General features: G+C 50.4%; 1 protein-coding gene across 4 annotated transcripts in view; it reads left to right on the top strand.

Annotated features, from left to right (window-relative positions):
- CPT1A (carnitine palmitoyltransferase 1A) overlaps positions 1-23,984 on the top strand; it is a 57,218-nt gene that overhangs the window by 9,111 nt on the left and 24,123 nt on the right. For 3 of the 4 annotated variants that reach the window (XR_005723592.1, XM_040255261.1, XM_040255262.1), the window contains exons 2-8: positions 9,040-9,193; positions 11,937-12,076; positions 16,749-16,920; positions 19,444-19,545; positions 20,496-20,633; positions 21,886-21,963; positions 23,661-23,768. Coding sequence is in view for 3 of the 4 variants with exons in the window: in XM_040255261.1 (XP_040111195.1) it covers positions 9,053-9,193; positions 11,937-12,076; positions 16,749-16,920; positions 19,444-19,545; positions 20,496-20,633; positions 21,886-21,963; positions 23,661-23,768 (879 nt within the window). In the remaining variant the exon portion in view is untranslated. Of the gene's footprint in view, positions 1-5,730; positions 5,834-9,039; positions 9,194-11,936; positions 12,077-16,748; positions 16,921-19,443; positions 19,546-20,495; positions 20,634-21,885; positions 21,964-23,660; positions 23,769-23,984 lie in introns of those variants that run through there. The other variant, XM_040255263.1, reaches the window with a different exon arrangement.

Below are 23,984 nucleotides of genomic sequence, written 5' to 3'. Positions count from 1 at the left end.
GGAGCCTGGGGGCCTGCCGTCTGTAGGGTCGCAGAGTCTGACACGACTGAAGCGACTTAGCAGCAGCAACAGCAGCAGCATAGAGGTGATTTCACACCTCTATGTTTTCCCCCAGGCCTTTTTGAAGTCTTGGCCTGAACTTTGCATTGGATGACCTTTCACCTCCTTTCCTGTTGCCTGTTGCAGAACCACTGTGGTGGTTGCGGGGCGGGGGAGCGACGGGCAGAACAGGGAACCGCTCTGAAGGAAGCCAGATACCCTTGAGGGAAACAGAAAGTCTTATGAATGACTTCTTGATTACAAGACCAGTGTTAGGATTTGCAGGCCACTGGCTTCCGAGGTGAAAGGCTTTTGTTTGAAGGAGTGGCTGTGGAGAAAGAGGCAAAGTGAACACATTTGAAAAACAAAGTACAGACCAATTCGTTGGCTAAGAATCTTGGGGCTGGCTTTGGGCAACACTGTTAAAATGAAGGCAGTTTTACCAAAATTGAATGAGACATGCAGCATTTGCCCCCAGATGGGAGAACTGTCTGTGGACTTGTGGTTTGTTCAGAGAATTCAACAAGGATTTGTGTCCTGGGGAGCTTTACAGCTTATAATAAGAGATTAAATGAATAATTGACAAGTGAAAGTCATTTTCGCAGCAAGTACAGCTAAAACTGCTGGATATAACTGATAGAATTTCCTGTGCTTCCAGAATGTGGATTCCAAGGCAGGCACCTGAGAGAGGGAGCTGTGAGCCAGGTGTGAAGCAGGGAAAGAGAAATTAAAAAAAAACAAAAAACAAAAAAACGGGCGAAGGCAGCCCAGCTGTGAATCAAGAGTTCCCTGGCTACGGAGCAGGACCTGTGGGTGGGCCTGGCCAAAGAGGAGGGTGACGGGGGCCTGAGCTTGGGAGGGAATTTAAGACCAGAGGTGTGAACTTTTTTAATGGCAGTAAATAGGTCGTTATGTTCAGTCGGGGCTTCTTATTCTGGATCTTGGTGTTTTCCCGGAGCAGATTAGCGTAAGGTGCTTACGTGCCCTGGAACAGACCTTCGTGACAGTCTCTCTCTTCTCCTGGCCCTCCTGGTTTCTAAGGTGGCAGCGTCCCGGGATTCCTATGTTCAGCCAAGATGGGCGGGGCTGGCAGCAGCACCCCGGTGTGTCCTAAGTGGGGACGATCACCGTCAGGTGAGGCTCCAGGCGGGCGCTCTCACATAATGCACCTGGAAGCAATTTCTGTCCTGCCAGGGAGAATAAGCGGGTACGTAGCCCCACTGCAGGGGCTTCCCAGGAGGCCCTAGTGGTAAAGAATCCATGTGCAATGCAGGAGACCTGGGTTCTATCCCTGGGTTAGGAAGGTCCCCTGGAGGAGGGCATGGCAACCCACTACAGTATTCTTGCCTGGAGAATCCCAGGGACAGAGGAGCCTGGCAGGCTACAGCCCATAGGGTAGCAAAAGTGTCAGACACAACTGAAGTGACTTAGCACACATTCATGGACAGTCCCACTGCAGACGCGCACGCACAGAGAGGGCTTTGTTTTCAGTGTGTCGGATCAATCACCGGATGTCTCCCTGCAGCTGAGGGCTTGCTGCCATCAGCAGCCACTTCCGGCTTACCCCTGAGCTGTCTGGGCACACATGGCAAGAGGTGACCTCGCATCAAGACTAGTCCCCAAGGGGCTTCTCCCATCACCCAGCCAGACCTTGGGAGGAGCAGCCGGCCTGTGCTCCTAGGAGGTGCTCCCGCTGCCCCCTCCAGCTCAGGGTTCTTGTCAGAGGGCCTCCCGTCTCTGCCCAGTGATGGTTTGCAGGAACAAGGGAATGACAGGAAGGGAGCCCGTTCACGTGCCCTCCCGAGACCCCGGGGCAGAGGTGCACGTTCTGTGGGTGGGTCCCAGCGGTCATGCTGAGTATACCTTGTCCCCAGGGAAGCCACCTCTCTCCACCCAGGGCTGGAGGTGGGAGTGATCCTGGGGGGAGGGGCACTGTACCACCCCCACCTCAGCAGGTGGGGGATGGAGTGAGGACCACCCCCAGCCCATTCGTGCCCGGGCATGACAGGCAGTGGAGGTGTTTGAAGGAGTGATGGCAGGGAGGGTGTGGGAAGGACGCGAGATGGGTTTCCAGCTGACTTGTTCTGGCATCGGTGGGGCTTCGAGCAAATCGTCCACACTGATACAAGTCCAGGCCCCAGGCAGGGCCCTGCGGGTGACTGACTCCCGGTGCCAGGGGGCTGGAAGAGGATCCCCAGGGGATGAACCGGTAAGACAGTCTGCATGCCCGGTGACCTCACCCAGGAGGGAGAGGAAGCTGGAGGCTGGGCTGGCACATGGCGTAGGCTGCACACTGTGTGCGCCTGCTCGCCTGACCCTGGGGCCCTGGAGTGCCTTTTGACTTCATCCTGGAAGGTTGAAGGGATCCAGAGAAGAAGCTGTGCAGCTAAGCGGCCCTGATCCAGACACAGGCCTGGCCTGCCAGCTGGCCCCAGGGCCCTTCCTCTCACGGCGTGTTGGGGTTCCCAGCTGTGCTCACAGAGCAGGGCCGTGCCAGCCGGGTCAGGGGTGCCTCGGGGCTCCAGGGAGGCGGACCAGGAAGGAAGGGCTGGGGACACAGCAGTCTCTGATCAGCTTTCCTTCCAGGAAGAGCGTGTGTAGGGGTGATTCCTTGCTCTAGGGTGTTGGCAGTCTCTCCTGATTCAAGATAGAAAACATCCTGCTGTATTAATATAGTAAAGTTGCTGGTTCAGTTCAGTCCAGTCGCTCAGTCGCCTCTGACTCTTTGCAGCACCGTGGACTGCAGCACGCCATGCTTCCCTGTCCATCACCAACTCCCGGAGCTTGCTCAGACTCATGTCCATAGAGTCAGGGATGCCGTCCAACCATCTCATCCTCTGTTGTCCCCTTCTTTTCCTGTTCACTGGGGCTCCTCATAATTCCTGGGTGTCCAAGAGTTTATTTCGGCCTGCCTCCTTGCCCTGGAGCAGGTCTCGCCTCCCCACCCCCGCCCAGCCTCAACTGGAGGCAGTTTGCTCCCAAGGCAAGTGGAGTCACCAGTGTGGGGAGGGCACTCCTAGGTGGCCCTGTCCTGGTTCAGCTCCAGGCCCGTTCACCTTCACGACGGGGCTGCTCACCTGAGCGACTCCAGGTAAACATCCCGAGGGACAGCTCGGCGATCTGTTGGCGAGGTCCCCACCACTCGCGTGTGGTGTTCTTATCTGGTCGCTAAGTCGTGTCCGACTCTTTGCGACCCTGTGAACTGTAGCCCCGCCAGGCTCCTCTCTGTCCATGGGGTTCTCCAGGCAAGAATATTGGACTGAGTTGCCATTTCCTTCTCCAGGGGATCCTCCTGACCCAGGGATCGCACCCCCATTTCCTGCATTGGCAGCCAGATTCTTCATCACTGAGCCACCAGGAAGCCCCTCCTAACCACTGGACTACCCGGGAATTCCCAAGCCTTTATGGGAGATAGTTCCCATGCCATCCCATCCACCCATCTAACATGTACTCGTCAGTGATTTTTAGTATATTCACAAATGTGTTCGGCTGTGACCCCAGTCAGTTTGGGAACATTTCATCACCCCCAAAAGACGCCCTCCCCTCCTTTACCCCCCACTTTCCCCTGGCCCTAGGCAACCACTGCTTTCTGTCTCTGTAGATTTTGCCCGTTCTGGATGTTTAACATAGCAAGAATCATTCAACATGTGGTCTGGCATGCCGCAGTCCACGGGGCTGCAAAGAGTCGGACACAACTGGGCGACTGAACAACAGCCACGTGCGGCCTTCTGTGTCCGGGTGCTTTCACTCGGCATCAAGTTTTCAAGGGTCACCGTGCAGGATGTCGTATGTCGGTGCTTCATCCCTCTGTATTGCCTGTGGATAGCATCCTGTTGTACGGATAGAGTGCGTTTTGTTTACCCATCATCAGTGGAAAGATGCTTGAGTTGCTTCCACTTTTTGGTTATTATGAGTAAGGCTACTGTGAACATCTGTGTACAGGTTTGGCTGTGGATATACGTTTTCAGTTTTCTTGGGCATGTGCCTGAGAGCAGAATTGCTGGGTCACGTGGTGACTACGTTTGGCCATTCGAGGAGCTGCCAGACTGACATTCCCCGCCCCGAGCCATGCACGAGGCTTCTGATTTCTCCGCATCTTAATGACTGCCATCCTGGTGGGTGTGAAGTGGTCCTTTGCTGCATCTCTGCTTTGCATTGCCCTCATGGCTGCAGGGGGCACTATTACAATTCTAAACGTCTCCAACTTTGAGGCTATGAATGCCAGGATGCAGGATGGGTTTTTCACTCATTAGATTTGCAGAGGGAACGTCTCAAGTCCTTGTCATCTGATTCACTAATTCCTGCTTGGCACCTAAGACACACAGTTAGTTTTTAGTCTGAACCAAGCAAATCTCTAGTTAAATTCAGGGAGTTTTGTTTTTTTTTTTTTTAATAATTTTTATTGGAGTATAGTTGATTTACAATGTTAGTTTCAGAGGTACAGCAGAGTCAGTTATACACATATATATATATATGTCCACTTTTTTTAGATTCTTTTCCCATATAGGCCATTATAACAGAGTATTGAGTAGAGTTCCCTGTACTATACAGTGAAGAAGTGAAGTCGCTCAGTCGTGTCCGACTCTTTGCAACCCCGTGGACTGTAGCCTACCAGGCTTCTCCGTCCATGGGATTCTCCAGGCAAGAATACTGGAGTGGGTTACCATTTCCTTCTCTAGGTGATCTTCCCGACCCAGGGATTGAACCCGGGTCTCCCGCATTGGAGGCAGACGCTTTAACCTCTGAGCCACTACCTATACAGTAGGTCTTTTTTTAAAAAAGTATTTTTATTCATCTATTTATTTGGCTGCACTGGGTCTTAATTGCAGTTGTGCAAACTCTTAGTTGGGGTACTTGGAACCTGGGCTGCTGGCATTGGAAGTGTGGAGTCTTAGCTACTGGACCACCAGGGAAGCCCCCAGTAGGTCCTTATTAGTTATCTGTTTCCAGAGACTTCTGCTAAGGCCACTGACTTCAGAAAAGGAGGCTGCAAATACGCTCAGTCTGCCCCTGTCTAGAGGGGGTTAGATCCACAAGCAAAGACAGGGCATGCGCCTTTGGGGAGAACTGGCTACAAACACTCGACACCATATTTAATCTACTGCCTTTAATAATCCCTTCCTGTTCTGTGTAAAGCCCTTGAAAGATCCGATAAGTCATTGAAAGGGTAGCCAGCCACAGTTGTATTTGCTCTGATGCATGCCGTGTAGAATTCTTATCTCTTCTAAGACTCGTGTTCACCCCAAGGTTTTCATGGGGGGAGGGGCTGAGTTAACCTTTAGGCTCTGGAAGAATCTTCGAGCCCGCTTGGGTAGCTTTTTGAGAAACAGATTCAAGCTGTTGGTTGAGGTGCCCTCTTGAACGGTTTAAACTGGCTTGTAGCAAGCTTTTGCTTAGAGATCTTGGTGCTTTCAAAAATGGGATTTATATCTCCAGAATTGGCCAGGCTGTGGGCGTTTGCTCCATGCCAGGGAAACAATGTGCAAAGGGTCATGTTTTGTTTTTTCCGGCTGTGACATGTGGCTTGTGGGATCTTAGTTCCCCAACCAGGGACTGAACCCTCGGCAGTGAAAGCCCAGAGTCCTAACCACTGGACTGCCGGGGAATTCCCACGTGTAAATATCCTTGAATGCCAGGCAGGTGGCACCAGGGTAAGGTTTTGTGCGCGGATGCAGTTTTACTGACTTGCTCTTTTCTTTCAAGGTTGTCCAAGCAGAGCTCTCGGCTGCCCATCCCAGCCTCGCCCTTGGCCCTGACGTCCCCGCCTGGGTGCCCCCGATCCACTGCCCCCTGGGTGAACGCTCCACTCCCAGTCCCCACCTTGCCCACCCTGCTCTGTGGCTCTCCTGTGTTAGGGAGGCTGGTGGAGCCCACACAGTCCCAGCTCTGGCCCCAGGTGCCTCTGGGACCTGTCTGCAAGGGATCCTCCTGCCATGCCCACTGTGGGCCATGCTCTCCTTGGAAACCTGCCCCAGCTTCTTACTGGTTTCACTGCCCTGCCCAGTCCACCTGCTCTCCATATAGCAGCCAGAGTGGGCTTCTTTGGGCTTCCTAGGTGGCGCTAGTAGTGAAGACCCCCTGCGTGCCAATGCGGGTAGATGTTCACAGACCCCGGGTTTGAACCCTGGGTGGGGAAGATCCCCTGGAGGAGGGCCCAGCAACCCACTCTGGTATTCTTGCCTGGAGAATCTCTTGGACAGAGGAACCTGGCAGGCTACAGGCCATGGGATCGCAAAGTCAGACAGGACTGAGCAACTTGGCATACATACCTGTGTCTTCTTTGGAACAGACACAGGAATCATGGCCCTTGATACTTCTCCATCACCCTAATCGTGAAACCCGGCTGCCTCTGGGCCTTCCTCTCCGAATTCAGCCCTGCCCTGACCCCAGCCAGCCTGCACCTCGGCCCTTTCACAGGTCTGCCTTCGATCCTGAAAATCTTGCCCTCTGTCCAATCCTTCCTCTGGGCTTCCGTGTCACTTGGGAGGTCCTCTCTGTCACTCATGCTTCTTCCTGCCCCGCTCTCTGAGCTGTGGGGTGACCCTTCCTGCCAGCATCTCCATCCTCTCCACGGCTGGCTGGCACGCAGGAGATAGTCAACACACATTTGTTGAACGGACAAGTGAGTGACAGCCGGGATCACTTGTTCTGATTTCCTGAAGAAAAAGCAAGGGAATTCCAGAAAAACATCTGCTTCATAGACTACACTAAAGCCTTTGACTGCGTGGATCACAACAAACTGTGGAAAATTCTTAAAGAGATGGAAATCCCAGACCACCTTACCTGCCTCCTGAGAAACTTGTATGTAGGCCAAGAAACATCAGTTAGAACCAGACACAGAACAAGAAACTGGTTCAGAACTGGGAAAGGAGTATGACAAGGCTGTATATGGTCACCCTGCTTATTTAACTTCTGTGCAGAATAACTCATTCTAAATGCCAGGCTGGATGAAGCACAAGCTAGAATCAAGATTTTGGGAGCAATGTCAATAACCTCAGATATGCAGATGACACCACCCTAATAGCAGAAAGTGGAGAGAAACTAAAGAGCCTCTAGATAAAGGTGAAAGAGAAGAGTGAAAAACCTGGCTTAAAACTCAACATTCAAAAAACTAAGATCATGGCATCCAGTCCCATCACTTCATGGCAAATAGATGGCAAGAAAATGAAAACAGTGACAGATTTCATTTTCCTGGGCTCCAAAATCGCTGTGGACAGTGACTGCGGCCGTGAAATTAAAAGATGCTTGTTCCTTGGAAGTATGATAAATGTAAACAGTGTATTAAAAAGCAGAGACATCACTTTGCCAACAAAGGTCTGTTTAGTCAAAGCTGTGGTTTTTCCCGTCATGTACCAATGTGAGGGTTGGACCGCAAAGAAGGCTGAGCACCAAAGAATTGATGGTTTTGAACTGTGGTGTTGGAGAAGACTCTTGAGAGTCCTTTGGACTACAAGGAGATCAAATCAGTGATCCTAAGGGAAATCAGTCCCGAATATTCATGGAAGGGCTGTTGCTGAAGTTGAAACTCCAATCCTTTGGCCACCTGATGCAAAGAGCTGACTCATTGGAAAAGACCCTGATGCTGGGAAAGATTGAAGACAGAAGGAGAAGGGACGGGGAGAGGATGAGTTGGTAGATAGCATTACTGACTCAAAGGACATGAATTTGAGCAAACTCCAGGGAGATACTGAAGGAGAGGGAAGCCTGGAGTGCTGCAGTCCAAGAGGCTTGCATGGTGAGAAAAGGGAAAATAGCATGCACTAGGGATACGCACACTCACAGTTCTGGGGTTTTATTCTGGTTTACTACGAACTTTGGCATCACTGACTCGACGAACATGAGTTTGAGGAAGCTCCGGGAGTTGGTGATGGACAGGGAAGCCTCGCGTGCTGCAGTCGATGGGGTCGCAAAGAGCCGGACACGACTGAGCGACTGAACTGATGAACTTTTAGCTCCTTTGTGTGCAGGTGTGCTTGTTGGCACAGGGTTTAGGAGGAGGTGGTGCCATTGGGCACTTTCAGCAGATCAGGGGAGGGCTAATGTCTGGGAAGCCAAGAGGGAAGAGGAGTCAGGAGCTGGTCAAGGAAGAAGGTGAAAGGACAAATATTTACAGCAAGAAAATGAAATGCGCTCCCCTGGAAGAGGCTGGAAACCAGCCAGGAGAGCCAAACCTTCAGGGGATGAGTGTGGCAGCTGTCTGATTTCCTAAGTCTCCGGGAGGGAGGCCCGCTCCCTGCCCCAGGGTTCTGTGCACTGGGTTTTCCTGGAGTCTTCTAGAACCTGAAGTGGTTTGTGGAGTGGCTACCGCGTAGCCAAGGTGTGTGGTGTTGACCCCAGTTCCCACCTAGATAAAGGATCAGAGCTGTTATGGATGTGTCTGAGGACTTTCTGTGCCAGCCTCCAGGCTGCCTGGATGGGATTTGCCCTGTCATGGCAAGTTGCTAAACCGCCCTGGGATTCGGGATTCCCGTTGGGTGAGGCTCCAGCTGCCTGTTGCCTGGAGGCAAGGTTGGTGGGATGGCCAGGGGCCTGGGGGTGAGGGGTTCCAGCTCCTGGACTCTGCTGACCACCCAGCGCCTCCAAACAGAGGCAGCAATGGGGTGTCTGTATCCCGCTGGAGCAGGGAGGGAGAGGTGATGGGCAATCACAACCAGGTGTGTTAATGAGTAACATTCAATTTATCAAATGGGAAGAAATGGTCAAATTCAGAATTGATCACGCCTCTATATAGGGGCTTCCCCAGCGGCTCACTCACCCGCCTGCCAGTGCAAGAGGTACCAGTTTGATCCCTCAGTCAGGAAGATGCCCTATAGAAGAAAATGGCAACCCACTCCAGGGTTCTTGCCTGGGACATCCTGTGGACAGAGGAGGCAGGCAGGCCACAGTCCTTGGGGTCGCAAAGAGTCAGACACGACTTAGTGACTAAACAGCAACCACAACAAGGGATTTTGTAAAGTCTGGTCAGCACTCACCATGTTCTGTTTGCCTTTGTCGTTCCAGGAGCTCGCTGACCATGGCGGAAGCCCACCAAGCCGTGGCCTTTCAGTTCACAGTCACTCCGGATGGGATCGACCTCCGAATGAGCCATGAGGCCCTCAGGCAGATCTATCTGTCTGGACTTCATTCCTGGAAGAAGAAGTTCATCAGATTCAAGGTTTCCAGATACTTGCTTCAATCTGTACAGTATTCGCTTTCCTATTTGAGAACTCCAGGTTCTATTGAAGTTTCAGTGTGTCCGTGATAATGGGCAGCTTATGTATGTTTCCTGGTCCTTAGGGCCTGTGAGACAATTTTATATGTATTGGCTCACTGAATTCCTGGAGAAATTCTGTAAGGCAGGCGGGGTGAATTGGGACCCTTTGGGCAGACGAGGAAATCGGGGTTCAAAGAAGTTAAGTGATCTTTGGGGTAGAGGGAGAATAAATGTCTCTAGCTCTGAGTCTGGGCCTCTCTACACTTCACAGAAAAAGGATTGTTTTCCATCCATGTGAAACCACAGAGAGTTTCTTTAGCAGATATCTCACTGATGAAATAGTCCACCACTGAAAAAGATGCACGTAAATCCAGATGCAGGCTTCCGAGGTGGCTCGGGGCAGAGCGTCCGCCGGCCAGTGCAGGAGGTGCAGCTTCATTTCCTGTGTCTGGAAAATCCCCTGGAGAAGGGAATTGGCTGCCCACTCCAGTGTTCCTGTCTGGAAGGTCCCGAAGGTAGAGGAGCCTGGCAGGCTCCAGTCCATGGGGACATGAGGCAGCTGAGTGGCTGAGCAAATGCAAAGTTCTCAGTTCTGTTTACCGGCAAGAGTGGACATTTATTCACTGTTTTTAGCCATGTGTCTTGTTTTTTTTCTTTAATTTTACTGGAGTATAGTTGATTTATAGCGTCGTATTCGTTTCAGGTGTATAGCAAAATGAGACAGTTATACACATACAAACATCCACTCTTTTTCAGATTGTTTTCCCATATAGGCCAGCAGAGTGACATTTTGTTAAAGTCTTTATTGAAATACTTTGTTGCAACATTGCTTCTGTCTTATGTCTTTGGGTTTTTGGCTGGCCGCCTCTGGGGGATCTTAATTCCCGGACCAGGGATGAAGCCCGCACCTACTGCATTGGAAGGCGAAGTCTTAACCATTGGATGGCCGGGGAAGTCCGATGTGTCTTGTCTTTAATTCATTTTATTTTAAAAATCACAACAGTCGTGAATATGCACGTACTCTTTGCTGGAAACTTCCTCAGTTTTGCTGTTCGGGGAGATGGTGCTGGGAGAAGTCCCCAGGGTTCTCTTTTCTCACTGCCAGTAATAATAGATCCTCCTTCTCCTAAAAAATGAAAGTCACAGAAGGACAAATGCATCCTTTAAAAAATTCAAGCAAGTTTAAAGTGTATCAAAAGTGTCCGCTCCGCATTCCCCAACAAAACTGGGTTTGTTGTCCAGTTTTCCTTTCCGAGGGCAGCTCAGAGGAGGGCTGTTGAGAAAGGCCTGGAGCTGGAGTGGGCGAGAGCAATGGCCAGGCCTGGCCTGGCTAGACAGCTGTCCCCTGGCTCTGTTGGAGGGTCCTGGGGCCCAGGTTCAGCTCAGTCCAGTCCAGTCACCCAGTCGTGTCCGACTCTTTGCGACCCCATGGACTGCAGCACGCCAGGCCTCCTCATCCATCGCCAGCTCCCGGGGCTTGCTCAAACTCATGTCCATTGAGTCGGTGATGCCATCCAGCCATCTCATGTCTGTCGTCCCCTTCTCCTCCTGCCTTCAATCTTTCCCAGCCCCAGGGTCTTTTCAAATGAGTCAGTTCTTTGCATCAGGTGCATAGTCTTTTGCCTGAGGCCCCAGCTGCTGTGACCCACTCAGAGTGGAGGAGGGCGCCACCTACAGAGAGAAGTGCCCTCTGTGCTCCTGACCTTGTTGGGAGCCTCCTTGTACCTTCCTAACCCCGTGGTTTCCTAGGGGACCTAGAGGCAAGGGTAGGGGGTGGGGCCAAGGCTGGCAGAGCTGCTGCAGGGTGGGGAGTGTGATGAGTGGAGGCTGTTTATCTAGAACCTTCTTTCCCCTGTTATCATTTAATGTGTCTGTTTGAAGGCGCCCCCTCCCTGCCCCTGCCCCTCACCCGCAACCACTTTGTTTAAAATCTTCCATACCTCTTGATAATGAGAATAACACGGTAGTCTCTCCTAAGAGTTCAGTAAAGCTTTGAGAATTTTTTAATCCATTGTCTTGGTAAAATCAATCTCTTATTAACATGACTTCAGTATGAATTTTTTTTAAATTGTAAGTCTTGAAACATACACAAAAGTAAAGAAAATAATAAAGGCACACAGCTATAATAAAGTCACATCGCTCATTTTCACAACTACCAACATTTTGCCAATTTGGAGGTCCTGTTTCTTCCTAACCCTTTTTCCCTGCTACGTTTTTTATTTTTTTAAGGGGCTGTTGCAGGGCTTTGGCTGAAGCATCTTACGGGAGATTCTGGCCATGGAGTGAGGTCCCCCATAGATAATAATACCTCCGGTTAAGCAGTGTCTGATTCAGGAGCAGCAAGAGGGGTGATCTGAGAGTGAGGGTCTCGGGGCATCCTGGATGGAGCAGGTTGGGGAGAGGACATCACGGTGGGCAAGGTGGCCAGTGTCCCTGAGTCAGTCTCAGGGGAGCTAAGGAATCCGTATGTTAACTTAAGGCTTCTAACTTAGGGTGATTCTAGTGTCCTGGGGTCTCTCTCCAGGGAGACGGTTTTAGAGAAGTTTTTGACTCATGAGCTTCCCTGGTAGCTCAGTAGTAAAGACTCTGCCTGCCAGTGCAGGAGACCCGGGTTTGATCCCTGGGCCGGGATGATCCCCTGGCAAAGGGAAACCCACTCCAATATTCTTGGGGCACTGCTCACGGCGCTCCTGTCTGTTTCTAGAATGGCATAATCACCGGCGTGTACCCAGCGAGTCCCTCCAGTTGGCTCATCGTGGTTGTGGGCGTGATGTCGACCATGTACGCCAAGATCGACCCCTCTTTGGGAATAATCGCTAAGATCAATCGGACCCTGGACACGACGTGAGTAAGCCTCTCAAATCTCAAAGGGTCTAGGGAGTGACCCTTTTTTGTTGCTGCCGTTTTTCTCTCTTTTCAAACGTCATGACGGTCTGTTCTGGATATTCTCTTTGAGGCTTTTGCTACTATTCTCACGACAGCTTTCTCCCCATGTCCTGGGGAGGTCCCCTGGGGAGTTTGGGGTCCCTTTTCACTCTTTCTCTGAAGCCCAGAGGTGTGAAGAGCACCCTCTGTCCTGGGGTGCCTGCCAGTCCACTTAGCCTTGGCCAGGGGGCCCTCAGAATGAATTTTGTCCCAGGCACTGGTTCCGGACATGGTGTCTTCCTTGTACGGGGGGCCAGCCTGGAGTTCTGGGACTCCGAGAGCTGACTGCTGTGAGGGGTTCTGGGGAGACTTCAGCTGCTCAGCTCCTTGTCTGAGTGACTTAGAATCTGGGTGGGGGGACCCCCAACACTCTATCCTAGTGACTGTAGTTTTCTAAGAGTTTGAAAATAGGCTTTTTTTTTTTTTTTTTTAAATATTGTGAGCTTTGGCCTGGAGAAGCCTTTGGTTGATACTTTTCCTTCAAGGTGTGTGGTGCCTGGGGTCTCGTGTGGGAATGCTGGCCGTGCCCTCGAGGGTCTTTGTGGAGCCCCCCTGATGTCCTTTCTTCCCTCCGGTCCTGGGCTCGACCCTGTCTCCCGCTATCATCTCCTGCCCTGTGGCCCCTGCCCTGCAGTGACCTCTCTCACTGGGCTCTCCAATGTAAAGTGAGGAAACGCTCAAACTTGCAGACTCCTGGGATTTCCCTAGGGGTCCAGCGGCTAAGACTCAGTGCAGGGGGCCCAGATTCAACCCCCAGTCAGGGAACTAGATCCCGCGTGTTGCAACTAAGTGTTTGCATGCCACAAGTAAAGATCCCGCAGGCCACAGAAAAGATCAAAGATCCTGATTGCTGCAACTAAGACCTGTGCAGCCAAATAAATTCACAAGTAAATACTGAGAAAAAAAAAGATGTGGACTCCTGCCAGAGTCACGGAGAGGAAGTGGAGAGGTTGGGCTCCAGACCCAGCTCTGCGCAGCACTTCAGACCCCTGTGCCCCACTCAGCAGGCCCTGAACCTCCCCGCGGAGAACCTTCCTGCCAGACAAAGGCAGAGACAGCACCTCTGCCTCGTTGGTGTTTGAGGGGCCCAGTGATGGGACCCGCACGGGGCTGAGCCTATCCCGCCCCTCCTCCATTACACTGTGATTGCAGCTCTGAAAGGCACATTTTTATTCTTTTGGCTGTGCCATAAGGCTTGTGGGATCTTAATTCCCCGACCAGGGACGGAACCCAGGCCCTCAGCAATGAAAGTGCTGAGTCCTAACCGCTGGACTGCAAGGGAATTCCCGTGGGATACCAGTTTCTCTTTTCTGGTTGAAAAGGCCTAGTGCCTCCACCTTGGCTGTGGCTTGTCCCAAGCCAGACCTTTGATCCTGTTCATGGGTTGCTTGCTGACATTGGTGAACATTTTAGGTCTGTGACTAGAGAAATGATAATCCCCAAGTCCTCGTGCCATATTTGGGCTTTGCTTTTTGTTTTTGTTTTTTAATTTTCTTCATTTTTTGACCGTGCCTCAGAGCAGGTGGGATCTTAGTTTCCCAACCAGGGATCAAACCTGCACCCCCTGCAGTGGAAGGGCAGACTGTTAACCACTGGACCACCAGGGAATTCCTGAGCTTTGCTTTTGGGGCCAGGAGTTTTGTGAGGAAGGTGGGGGACAGACTGTAGCCCAGGTGTGTCCACTGGGTCTCTGGGCCGTAGCTGCAGTGTTGGGGTTGGGCCCAAGATAAACAGATGAATTTCTGGGCCCTTTACTAAGTTGGTTGTTTGGAATTCAATATTGCCTTCGGAAAAGGACAGGAAAATAAAGTGGCAAAATTCGACATAAAAGAAAGCTCACAGTTCAACACTGAGTTTGATTCTGATCACGGTCAAGAAAGGATTAAGCACTTTTCACGGAAAGGTCTGAATCTTCCCTTGTCTGGGCCGGTGCCCCTCGCTGCTGACAGCTGCTCCTTGTTCACCAGGCCCTGAGGTGCTTGGCAGCTAGTGTGATGGTCTGAGTCACCCACAGCCCCCAGCCACCTCGGAACTCCAGCTCACACCTCTGTCAGCGTCTGCAAGGCCCTGGGTACAAACCCGTCCCTGCGGGGAATGCACACCCGCGCTTCGCATCTGCCAGACTTCTTGGTCTGCCTGAGGGGCTAGGAGTCCCATTAGGGTCCCCGAGCAGGAGACTCCGTCTCTCTTTCATCACCTTGCCCATGTCTCCACCCTCTCTTTCCAGAGAATCACAGGCCTGCCCCGCTACAGACAGCTCATCTCTGCATCCCTGCCTGCTTGGGTTTAACACACTTTTTAATTTACCCTGGACTGCGGGCAGTCTCTTTACACTGGATTATATTTAGAAACGGCTATTTAAAGCCCTTTCTAATCTGAGTCTTTATAAGATTTGTTTCTTCCTCCCTCTAAACCAATTGCAGTAAACTGGGCCATCCTTGGCCCAGATTTAGAAAGACCAGGTTAACAGGTCAGCAGCTCCCAGGTCAAGGGTCAAGGACTGTTCTGCACATTCTTGCTGGAGAGGATCCCCAACACCCTGAAGTCGTGGCCTCCCCCAGAGCCCAGGGTAGGCCATCCACTGAAGCCTTAGAAGGGCCACAACGTGTCACAGAAAGCTTTTTTGGCTAGTGCTTTCAGTCGAAGTGACTACAGGTGTACATAGAGAAGAGGCCAAATGCATCCTTTGTTCGTTGCTGTTCAGTTGCTCAGTTGTGTCCAGGCTTCCCTGTCCTTCACTGTTTTCCAGAGTTTGCTCAGACTCGTGTCTACTGAGTCACTGATACCATCCGACCCATCTCATTCTCCGCCGCCCCCTTCTCTTCCGGCCTTCAGTCTTTCCCGGCATCAGGGTCTTTTCTAATGTCGGCTCTTCGCATCAGGTGGCCAAAGCATTGGAGCTTTGGCTTCAGCATCAGTCCTTCCAGTGAACACCCAGGACTGATCTCCTTTAGGATGGACTGCTTTGATCTCCTTGCAGTCCAAGGGACTTTCAAGAGTCTTCTCCAGCACCAAGTTTGAAAACATCAGTTCTTAGGTGTACAGCATAATGATTTGATATATATATTCTGCAAAATGATTACCACAAGTTTTGTTAACATCCATCACCCAATACAGTTACAAATTTAAAAAAATTTTTTTTTTTAGATTTCACGTGTGAGACCATACAATATATGTCTTTCTTTTTTAACTTTTTTTTTTTAAATTGAAGTATAGTTACTATTCAATGTTGTGTTAGTTTCTGGTGTACAGCAATATGATTCAGGAATGTGTATGTATATATATATATACACGCACATATATATATAATATATACATACATATATATATAAGTTTTCTTTGTCTGTGAGTCTGTTTCTGTTTCATTAAAATAAAGTTCATTTGTATCATATTTCAAATTCCACATGTGAGTGATATCATCTGGTATTTGTCTTTCTCTGTCTGACTTATTTCACTTGGTATAATGTCCTTAAGGCCCATCCATGTTGTCACAAATAGCAGCATTTATTCTTTTTTTATTTTTGCTGAATAATATTCCATTGTATCAATCGATATTAATACCATCTCTTCTTTATCCATTCATTTGTCCATGGACACTTAAGTTTCCATGTCTGGTCTGTTGTAAATAATGCTGTAGGGACCATGGAGTGATTTCATTTCCTTCAGATAAATACTCAAAAGTGAAATTGTTGCCTCATATGGTAGTTCTATTTTTTTTTTTTTTTTTGAGGAATCTCATATTGTTTTCCATAGTGACTGCATCAGTTTACATTCCCACCAACAGTGCATAAATGTGCCCTTTTTTCTCCACATCCTCACCAACATTTGCTACTTAAACTATTTTTATTTTGTGACTATTTTGTGGTTTTTCAAAACAACTGAAACTGCAGCCCACAAGGGTGTATGAGTAGCTGCATTCCTTCTCATTTTTTAAGTCCCATCTTTATCAGATCACTTTCCCATCTATATCACTTTCCCTAGCAAATGAAAATATTTTCTAGGTTTTTAAGTGATCATGTTACAGCATCAGTTTCTGCATGTATTCATGATAAATGTTCCTACCCAGATCAAAACCAAGCTCTTTTGATATAAATAGTTGAAGTAATAGTGACCTGCATTCCTTATGAGTCATGATGAAATGCAAAGGTATGCTGAAGGGAAAAACATCTTGAGTAGCAGGAACGGAAGTCACAGAGCTGCAGCCGGCTCCTGGCCGAGGAGAATGCAGCTCAGTCGTCAGTCTGGGGCGTAGCTTCCATTGTGGGCCAGCCAGTGCCTCACCTTCTCATCCTGCCTGGACCTGGAGGAAGCTGTTGTTTTCCCTGATTATGCCCATTAGCCTGGGTTTGTTTCGAGGACCAGCAAAGCAGATGGGGCTGGTTCATCTCACATCCAGAAAAAAGATGACTGAGTCTTGGGAGAATCAGGTTAACGCAGGTGGCCCCCTCTCTCTGATCACGCCTGGGGTGCGCGACCTCCGCTGTGGCCCCAGGAGGCCGCTCCGCCTGGGAGCACGTGGCGTCTCTCGGCGCCGTGGCCTGTGGCTTCCTTCGCTGATGAACCCGCGGCTTGTCTGGTCTTGTCTCGGCAGTGGCTGCATGTCCAGCCAGACCAAGAAGGTGGTGAGCGGCGTCATCTTCGGCACGGGGCTGTGGGTGGCCCTCATCGTCACCATGCGCTATTCCCTGAAGGTGCTGCTATCTTACCACGGCTGGATGTTCACCCAGCACGGCAGGCTGAGCCGCACCACCAAGATCTGGATGGTAATGCTGCCCCAGCACGCAGCTGGCGGGGAGGGTTTTGTTTCTTTCTACCGGGCCTCGAGGCTTGTAGGACCTTGGTTCCCAACCAGGGGTCAAACCTGAGTCTGTGGCAGTGAAAAGCCCATGTCTTAACCGCTGGACTGCCAGGGAGCTCCCTGGTAGATGATTCTTAACTGCCTGACGTCCTCAAAGCCATGGCTGTTTCATAGCTTGATGTGTTTGGAGACAAATATACACTTGTGAAACGCTCATCTCTGCCAAAGTTACTAATATATCCACCCTGCCCTCCCTGAAACCTGGGCCCCACCCATGCCTTTTGCCTTTGAACGTAAGAGCATTTAACATAAGATTCACCCTCTTAGCAAATTTGTAAGGTCTGACGCAGGATTGTTTGTTCCAGGCCCAGCGTCCAGGACATAATTTTTGCAGGACTTCCCTGAAAAGTCCAGTGGTTCAGAGTCTACGCTTCCACTGCAGGGGCTCCCATCCCTTGTCAGGGAACTGAGACCCCACATAACCAGTGGTACGGCCAGAAAAGAAAGGCAGGAAAAGAAAAGCAGAAACCGCCCAACCAAACAGAACATAGTTATCTTGTAACTGAAACCTTGTCCCCTTTAAGGAACATACCCCCACATGTATCTGCGTAACTGACTCACTGTGTTATACACGGAAACTTACACAGCAGTGTAAGGCAGCGAGATCCACAACCCCCAGCCCCTGTCCTCCGGCCCCTGGCAGCCCCCCTCCCTCCTTGCTGCTTCTGGGGTTCCACGGACCCCTGAGACCACCCAGGATATGTCCTTCTGAGTCTTGTTCACCCACTCAGCCTGGTGTCTGGTGTGGGAGACTTTCTCTTCTGCAAGAAGGGTCCTCACTGGGCCTTTTCCCCTTGGTGACTTTTTTAACATTAATTTTTATTGAAGTCTAGTTGATCTACACTGTTGTGATAGTTTCAGGTGTATAGCAAAGTGAATCAGTTATGCCTACACGTGTGTGTGTGTGTGTGTGTGTGTGTGTGTGTGCGCACGCGCGCTCAGTCATTTCAGTCATGTCCGACTCCTTGTAACGCTGTGGACCGTAGCCTACCAGGCTCCGCTGTCCATGGTATTCTCCAGACAAGAATAGTTACTAGAGTGGGTTGCCATTTCCTCCTCCAGGCGATCTTCCCGACCCCGGGATTGAACCTGCGTCTCCTACACTGCAGGCGTATTCTTTACCCACTGAGCCATCTGGAAAGCCTGTGCATATCCATATATCCACTCTTTTCTTAGGTTCTGTTCCCAAATAGCTCACTACAGAGTATTACATAGAGTTCCCTGTGCTATACCGTCCCCTTGGTGACTTGAGTGTCACCCTGTAATTGCCAGAGAAGTCTGACCCACTGTGACTCATAAGCTTGGGCTGGGGACTCTTTTCCTTTAATTAGTGTGTCCTGAATATCTGGGTTGATGTCTGCTGGGTTTGTCATCTCGGTCACCCATCAAACAAAAGTACCTTCCGTCTGCTTCTTTGTAGCCTTTCTGACTAACTCGAGCAATAAATGGGTTCGCTAGCTGAGACCAGGACACCCTGACTCACCCTTAGCTTCTAGTACGTTTCACCAGCTCACCTTGGTCCTTAGTGCGGCAGCCACTTACGTGCCATAAGCATGGATGTTTGTCCTTATCTCACCCAGTGATACCTCCGCCTGTGGTTGAATGCTCCCCCCTGGGGCTCTTCTGAAAGGGGTGGGCATCCCCATGCTGGAGCCCACCACACCACACCTTTCCGCTTTCCCAAACAGACTTCCTGCTGTTGCTTGCATGTAAGATTTCTAATTTCCAGAGAAATAGAATTTAACTCCCAGGAGAGATGCTGAGGTGGTGTCCACACTTTATTAAGCAAGAGAAATGACCTGCCCCAGGGTGGCCTTCATAGCTGGTGTCCAGCTGAGTCCCACCTGCTCTTCAGCATCAAGAATCACAGCACTCCCCACCCCCACCCCCGCCCTCCTGGGGCCATGAGCCCCAGAAATTCTCTGAAGTCAGGTCAGCATGAGGTGACCAATTAGTAGACCATGTTTAGATCATTCCAGACTAAAGCAGGGGCAAGTGTGTGCCCTTCACCAGACGTGTCAATGACCAGAGAGTCCCACTGCTTCGCCCGAGCTTGCTTCTGGGTCCAGGCCCCTCACCCAGCCCCTGGTGCCAATCTGGTAACCGAGGGCCTTACAGAAGTGGGCACGTGGAACTTAATCCCCTTGTGCAGAAGTGTGATCAGACCCCATGTCAGGGTACCCAGGGAACGGCACCTCCTGGACAGGGCAGGACGTGTCTCAGACACAGGGCTTCATTCGCCCTGGGGTTTATTTGGGATTTGCTGTTTGCTGAGGCCTGCGGGGCTTGGGGCAGAAAATGGGCTGGAGGAGATGAACTGCAGTGGAGAATCAGGCAACAGCTGGCGAGTCACATACGCTGAAAAACTGGTTTGGGGCCTTTGACACAGTCTCGTCTTTCAGAACGTACTTTTGTTCTTTTTTGTTAGTTTATGGTCAAGATCTTCTCAGGCCGAAAGCCCATGTTGTACAGCTTCCAGACATCTCTGCCGCGCCTGCCCGTCCCAGCTGTTCAGGACACTGTCAACAGGGTAGGTTGACCTCACGCTCCCTCCGAGCACCTGCTCTGAGCACCAGCATCTTTGCGATCAAGGCTTGTGACTTGATGAGACTTCCCTGGTGGTCCGTGGTTAAGACCCCGAGTTTCCACCGCAAGGGGTTTGGGTTGTATCCCTGCTCGGGGAGCTAAGATCCCTCACGCCCCCTGGTGCAGCCAAAAAATACGCTGTCGATGCTGTCAAAATGGTACCTGCCTCCTCCTACCTGCAAGGACCAGAGCGAATCAAAGTGGGGGCCCTGAAAATTCTGAACTGGTGGCCTGGCCTCAGCCTGGTGGTGTGACCTTTCCCTTCCCTGTCATTTTTCCGGCTCCTCTTTCCCGTCCTGGGGTCCTAAGCACCAGCCTTCAGTACCACCCTAGGCTCTCAGAGCCTCCCCACCCACCTCACTGGCACCTTCATAGTCTAGGTGAGAACAGAGCTCTTATGAAGGACCGGATGATGGAGGAAAAAACCCCACACATTAAAAGCTCATTGTAGACCAAATCTTGATCTGGTCAGGCTAGAGTCCACTTTGGTGATTTTGTGCTGATTCAAGATCTGAGGAGCGTGCATGCCAGTAAAAGGACAAAAAAAGTTTGTCTTTTTAAAATATAATTAATTAATTAATTTGGCCGCTCCAGGTCTTAATTGCAGCTTGCGGGGTCTTATAGTTGTAGCATGCGAACTCTTAGTTGCAGTATGTGAGACCTAGTTCCCTGACGAGGGATCGAACCCAAGCCCCTGGCACTGGGAGCTCGGAGCCTTAGCTGCTAGACCACTGGCGATGTCCCCCCAAAAGTTTAATTGTTGAGTTATCCCTGATGTAAAATGTCTCTTTGTATTGAAGTTAGCTAACTTGAGTGAAGCCTAGCCTTTTTCTAAGGCATAAAGAAAGAAACCTTCTATTTTAGTTGGGCTTATGTTTTTTCCCTTAACCCCAGTACTTGGAATCTGTGAAGCCTCTTATGAAGGAGGGAGACTTTACACGGATGACAGCTCTGGCACAAGATTTTGCTGTCAACCTGGGACCGAGATTGCAGTGGTATTTGAAGCTAAAATCCTGGTGGGCTACCAATTATGTGAGTATACGAGCATGCTGTTTTTCTTGGTGGAATTTTGTGTAGGAATATAATTTGTTCCTGAGCCAGTTGAGTTTCCCTGCATATAGCGAGTGGAAGGAGACAAGTGGTGGATGAAACAGGCAGAGGAGTTGAGATTTGAGGAACAGCTAGTGTGGAAGACTTGGACCATAAAGAAGGCTGAGCTCCGAAGAATTGATGCTTTCCAATTGTGGTGCTGGAGAAGACTCTTGAGCGTCCCTTGGACAGCAAGGAGATCAAGCCAGTCGATCCTAAAGGAAGTCAGCCCTGAATATTCATTGGAAGGACTGATGCTTAATACTTTGGCCACTTGATGCAAAGAGCCGATTCATTAGAAAAGACTGATGTTGGGCAGAATTGAAGGCAGGAAGACAAGGGGGCAGTTGACAGAGGATGAGATGGTTGGATGGCATCACCGACTCAATGGACATGAGTTTGAGCAAGCTCTAGGAGGTATGGAGGACAGGGAAGCCTGGCGGGTTGCAGTCCATGGGGTCACAAAGAGTCGGACACGACTTAGTGACTAAACAGCAACAGAGTGGAAGAGAAGGTGTGACCCAGACAGAACTGGTGGGTGGGGCACACCAGCGGCACAGCCATGGGGTGAGTCATGACCGGAGAGAGCGGTCAGAGTCCAGCGGGGGTGGGGCAAGTCACGTGGGGGTTTGATCCTGTGCTGGTTACATGGGTGTTTTGAGTTTGTGAAAGTTTTCACAGGTACTTAGATTCTTAGGTGGGCACTGTTCTGTGTGTTTATGTACTTTCTTACACAAAGTGGAAGAATGGTGGTCCTTGGGTCCCGAAGACTGTGGGTGTGGTTAGGACGAGACTGCTGGCCTCCTGAGGGATGCTGGGAAGACAGGACACGTGGCTCCAAGGAGAGTGGAAGCTGTGGGAGCAGAAGGGGAGAGGCAGTCTGTGGACAGTTACTGGTGGTGTTCACTGTTAAGAAATGTTAGAGCAGCCAGACATTGATCATTTCTTTCCCATTTGGTGTTTTTATTTTTTAAACCATCTATGCAATGAAGGTGATGTACCCTGTAGCTGAGTCTTGACTTGAATAAAGCCATCTTCTGGTGCCCACTGTTTTGCATTCGGTCTCACTGGGGCTGACTTGGCCCCGAGAGAGAGAAATGCTGTAAATGCGCCCTCCCCCAACCCTCCGTGCCCACCCCCGTCCCGGGCAGCCTAGTTAAGCCTGTCCTTGCTCTCTCCTGCTTGCATCTGACAGGTGAGCGACTGGTGGGAGGAATACATCTACCTCCGAGGACGAGGGCCGCTGATGGTGAATAGCAACTACTTCGCGATGGTGAGTCCCGTGGGCCCGCAGCATCCGGTGGAGACCAGGCCGCAAGTGGCCCGTCCCAGCCCCGCGGGCTGCCTGGGGATGCGTTGGGCCTCTCCTGGCCCTGCTTCCCCCACACAAGGCCTCACGCCACCATCAAGGAGCCCAGGACCTGCCGTCCACAGCAGAGGGCCCCATGGAGGTCCTTTTGTATTTCCAATGATGTTCAAGGGTGCCCGCCGAACTGCTGCAGAGGAATTTGGATTGCAGAAATGGTCTCGTGGCCATCGGACTCCTCACTCAGCAAACCTCTCCCTCTGTTTTCCTAACTGAGCCTGAGTAACGCTGAAGGCCCACATCCCTGCCCGCTTCTGACCTGTGGATCATCTGAGAGCTCGTCCACGTACTGAGCTTGTCCCTCTGGGCCCTGGGGTGACATGGGTCCCACCCTGAGTGTCATTTCACGTCTCTTTGGTCTTTTTGGCCTTCTGAGACATGGGTGGTCTGGAGAGCACACCCCATTATTTTGTTAGAAGCACCTCACTGGGCTTCCCTGATGACTCAGCAGGTGAGGAATCTGCCTGCAGTGCATGAGATGTGCGTGTGATCCCTGGGTCGGGAAGATCCCTTGTCGGAGGGCATGGCAACCCACTCCAGTATTTTGCCTGGGAAATCCGTGGACAGGGGAGCATGAAGGGCTATTGTCCATGGGGTCGCAAAGGAGTCAGACGTAAGGGAGCAGCTAACCACCACCGGTGTCTGACCACTGGCCTTAAACAGCTGCTGAATCTGTCTTTCCTCTTCTTTCTCCTCTTTGCTTTCTTTTATATTTTTTGCCTTCTCCTTATATCTATCTTAGATCTTCCCTGGTGGCTCAGAGGGTAAAGTGTCTGCCTGCAGTGCGGGAGACCCGGGTTCGATCCCTGAGTCAGGAAGATCCCCTGGAGAAGGAAATGGCAACCCACTCCAGTACTCTTGCCTGGAAAATCCCATGGCCAGGAGCCTGGTAGGCTACAGTCCATGGGGTCGCAAAGAGTCAGACACGGCTGAGCAACTTCACTTCACTTATGTCTATCTTATTGTTTGCTTTTTCTCTTTTTCTCCTTTAAAATTTCTTTTCTTTAAAAATAATTGTTCTTGTCCTTTGGAAACAAGGTCAGACTTAGAGAAAAACTGTTGACATGGCCCAGAAAAATACATTTTAGAGTGAACTGCCCATCTGGTCCCCTTTCATTCCCAAAGACTTTGGTTCTATTTCCCACGTAATTGGGGGACAACCCCACGCATATAATTTCTCTCAAAGTATCGTTGAGACAGACAAGCGACCCTTGGACTTGAAAAATATAAACACTTAGAAAATGTGTTTCTAAAAAGTTGCCAGCACTACTCTATATAAAAGATTATTTTAACTTTTGGTTACTTCTCACTCAGAAAACGTCCGAATTATCTAACTTCTGCTTTTAATTTCCGCTTTCCTTTTTATGCATTATATGAGGATATTTAGGATGTAGTACTGTTATCTTTTTTTTAGACTTGAATTATATTTATTTACCATTTAATTCTAAAATATACTGTTACCTTTCATAGCCCGACAATTGCTTGGAAGCTTGAAACAGCAGAGCAGGTGTCGTGAACACGTGTGTAGGAATACATTCGCTGTGTATTGAAGTTCGCTTGTCTTTCCGTGAACATTCCCCCTAATGCTGTGTGTTTTGTGTCAGGACTTGCTGTATATCAAACCGACTCACATCCAGGCGGCAAGAGCTGGCAACGGGATCCACGCCATCCTGCTTTACAGACGAAAACTGGACCGGGAGGAAATCAAACCGGTATGCACACAAGTGCTTTTTTCTTAAAAGAAAAAAATGTATTTATTTGGCTGTTCAGGTCTGGTCGTTGTGGTGGCTTATGGCTTAGTTGCTCCATGACGCACGGGATCTTAGTTCTCTGACCAGGGATGGAACCCACACAACCTCCACTGCAAGGTGGATTCTTAACCACTGGACTATCAGGGAAGTCCCAAACTGCTTTTTAAAAAATTCTTT

The sequence above is a fragment of the Oryx dammah genome, unplaced genomic scaffold (genome assembly GCF_014754425.2).
Source record: "Oryx dammah isolate SB20612 unplaced genomic scaffold, SCBI_Odam_1.1 HiC_scaffold_15, whole genome shotgun sequence".
Classification (NCBI taxonomy): domain Eukaryota; kingdom Metazoa; phylum Chordata; class Mammalia; order Artiodactyla; family Bovidae; genus Oryx; species Oryx dammah.
This window is presented reverse-complemented; position numbering and strand designations above follow the sequence as displayed.